Genomic DNA, 2,718 nt, shown 5'->3' on the forward strand with positions numbered 1-2,718 from the left:
TAGATTCTTGCTTTAAATGTAATTTAATCAAGGGCCAAATTAAAGGTATTTGAGGTTAATAATATTTTCTTCCACATTTCACAGAGAAACAGAAAACAGGCCCTTCAAAGGACTTGCAGCTGGATAAGGGACATCGGAGGAGATGTCCCATCTGGCTGCAGATCAGATAAGAACACAGCTACAGTTCAGCTGAAGTCAGTATAGAAGGAGAGGACAGCCCGAAAATCAAAATGAACTGCACGTCTCAGAAGACAGCTGGAGGAAGACTGACCGGTGGGGACTACCGAAAGGAAATACATAGCTAAGAGCTAACTCTAACTTCCCATGGTTTCACCTCACATAAGCTCCCACTGAGCATATATGACACCTCCAGAAGTGAGGAAAAACCCTGAATTGAATTTAAGTCTTCAGTTATTGTTGGGGGAAAAGTAACTGGAATTACCTGGAATTAACTGATTAGCTCATTCTTTTTATTGCCAGACAGGGTGGGACTAACATAGAGACCCATTTCAAAGCCCTTATCTTTCAGCAGAGAGAACCTGGTATGTTGAGGTTGCTTTATTACAAATAAACATGATATTTATGGATTTACAGGGCAGGGCTCCTTGAGAAAATGTCACAATTATTAAGTATCAATAAATCTTAGTATATTTAAATTGTTTAGCATGGCACTTAAATGACTGAGGCATCTCCATACCTTCTGCATGACTTTTCGGGCCCATCTCAACCGCAAGATGTACCACTGAGCTACAGGAAAAGAACACTGCGCTGCCCGGAGAAGCAGGAGGACACGCTGAAGGATTCCAGACAGCTTTTGGCGATTACCTTTTTCAGCCTTTAAAAGAAGATCATCACCATCTTCCTGGAGAAAATAAATCAATTTTAATAGCTAGTAATATAAAAATGTTAAGTGTTAAAGTGAAAATAAAAATAGTATTTCTCAAACTAGAATGTTCCTAGAGATTTATAAAGAAAAATTTGAGGCATGGCCTCAAGAGACTTCAACTAGAGCTATTTCTAGTGTCAAGCAATTTTCTCTCCCCTCAGACAATGAAAAGGGCCTAACTGACCCTAATCCCAAATCTTCCCTACAACAGTTAAAGGCCACCACTCCTGACTCCATTGGTGGAATGTTAGTGAGAGCTCCTTTCGAGGAAAATGCCTTTTTCCTTCCTCTCCCTGGAAAAATCCTACTCGCATTTTCAATGTCACCTCCCCTGTAAAGTCCTCCCACTCTGCTACGATGGCACCTCCATCACAGCTTCCACTAATTTACTCTGTACTGATTTATGTATGTTTCCCAGTATATTGAAAGCTACCCAAGAGAAGAAGCCTTGACATANTCTATGAAAGCACTTTTGCCCTAATTAGTTACTTTTAAGAATTAATCACTTGAAGAAAAAACAAGTTAGGTGATACATATTATAATCAGCATTGTCATTAACTTACTTTCTTAGTGATTCTTTAAAAATGAAGCAATATACATACAGTTTTAACCTAAAATTAGAACTCTCATTTGTATGTAGTAAACAATTCAAGTGCTGACCTTAATAATGGCATTTTTTGCATTATATGCAGCAAAATAGGGTTGTTCCAAAAGCCACAGTGATGTAAGGATGGCAGCTGAAGAGGTCTTTACACGAATGACAGGGCTGTACTCACTGGATGACTCAGTCAGACCAGGATCACAGAGCATTCTTCTATCAGACCATCTTATCATCCATTCCAGCAGCCTTCTTATGCTGTCAAGTGTGTTATTCAGTGCTAGAGGAAGGTCTTCTTGAGGGATAACATCATCGTTTTGAATTGCTTTGAAAACACATCTTGTAGTTTTAGTGGGAATGGGAGTCCAAAAAATATGGTTTGACAATCTCTGGATTAAAGGTTTCTCTGCATTGTCATCTTGTATTCTGTAAATTGACTTTTGTTTTAAACCAAACAATCCACTCTTCTCTTCATTTTTATGAACTTCATTCAAAGCATTCTCTAAAAAACGTCTGCTCCCTTCATGAACCAGGGCTGAACCTGCAAGTGCCTGGCTTTCTAATTTTTCAGACTCGTGTGTCTCTGGAGCAACAGCAAAGCAGGAGCCAGCTCTAAATACATTCTGGCTTTTGGTTTTGCCCTGACGTCGTTTCAACGTTGTATGTACATCAAAAAGTAAAGAATTAAGTTCATGTTCTTTAAGATGTCCAGAAAAACTGGTTAGAAATGGAATGCCAGGATCCTTGGAATCAAGTAGGTCTCTTTCAAGAACATAACTCAAGAAGAGATCAAGGAATTTAATATATTCATCATCATCACGTTCAAATTCCCAAACTCCTATTACAGGAAGTGCATTTTGTAATAACTTTTCATGATCTTTTCTTTTAGGGCTTTCTTTCTGATTACATATTTTCTTTTTATTGTTGGGCTTATCGATCAATGTTAATTCCATGTGATTTGGAGCATTTCTACAGCAAAACAAATTGGAAAAGACAAGATTAAAGATCATTTAATCACTAAAACTTATCTTAGAATTAATAAAAATTCTCTCCACTGATTAAGTCTTTGTTGTTGTTGTTGTTTTTAAATTGGGGAACAGTGTGTTTTTCCAAGACCACCAGTTCCAAGTCAAGTAGCTGTTTCAGTCTAGTTGTGGAGGGCACAGCTCAGTAGCCTATGTGGGGATGGGACCAGCAACCTTGGTGTTATGAGCACCGCGCTCTAACCAACTAT

General features: G+C 38.4%; 1 protein-coding gene across 1 annotated transcript in view; it reads right to left on the bottom strand.

Moving 5' to 3' along the window:
- The window catches only part of CPLANE1 (ciliogenesis and planar polarity effector complex subunit 1), a 118,397-nt gene that overhangs the window by 67,191 nt on the left and 48,488 nt on the right, over positions 1-2,718 (bottom strand). Inside the window, exon 21 of the mRNA XM_019650733.1 lies at positions 1,547-2,457. Coding sequence (XP_019506278.1) covers positions 1,547-2,457 — 911 coding nt within the window. The remainder of the gene's footprint in view (positions 1-1,546; positions 2,458-2,718) is intronic.

This window comes from Hipposideros armiger, unplaced genomic scaffold (assembly GCF_001890085.2).
Source record: "Hipposideros armiger isolate ML-2016 unplaced genomic scaffold, ASM189008v1 scaffold_146, whole genome shotgun sequence".
NCBI classification, from domain to species: Eukaryota; Metazoa; Chordata; class Mammalia; order Chiroptera; family Hipposideridae; genus Hipposideros; species Hipposideros armiger.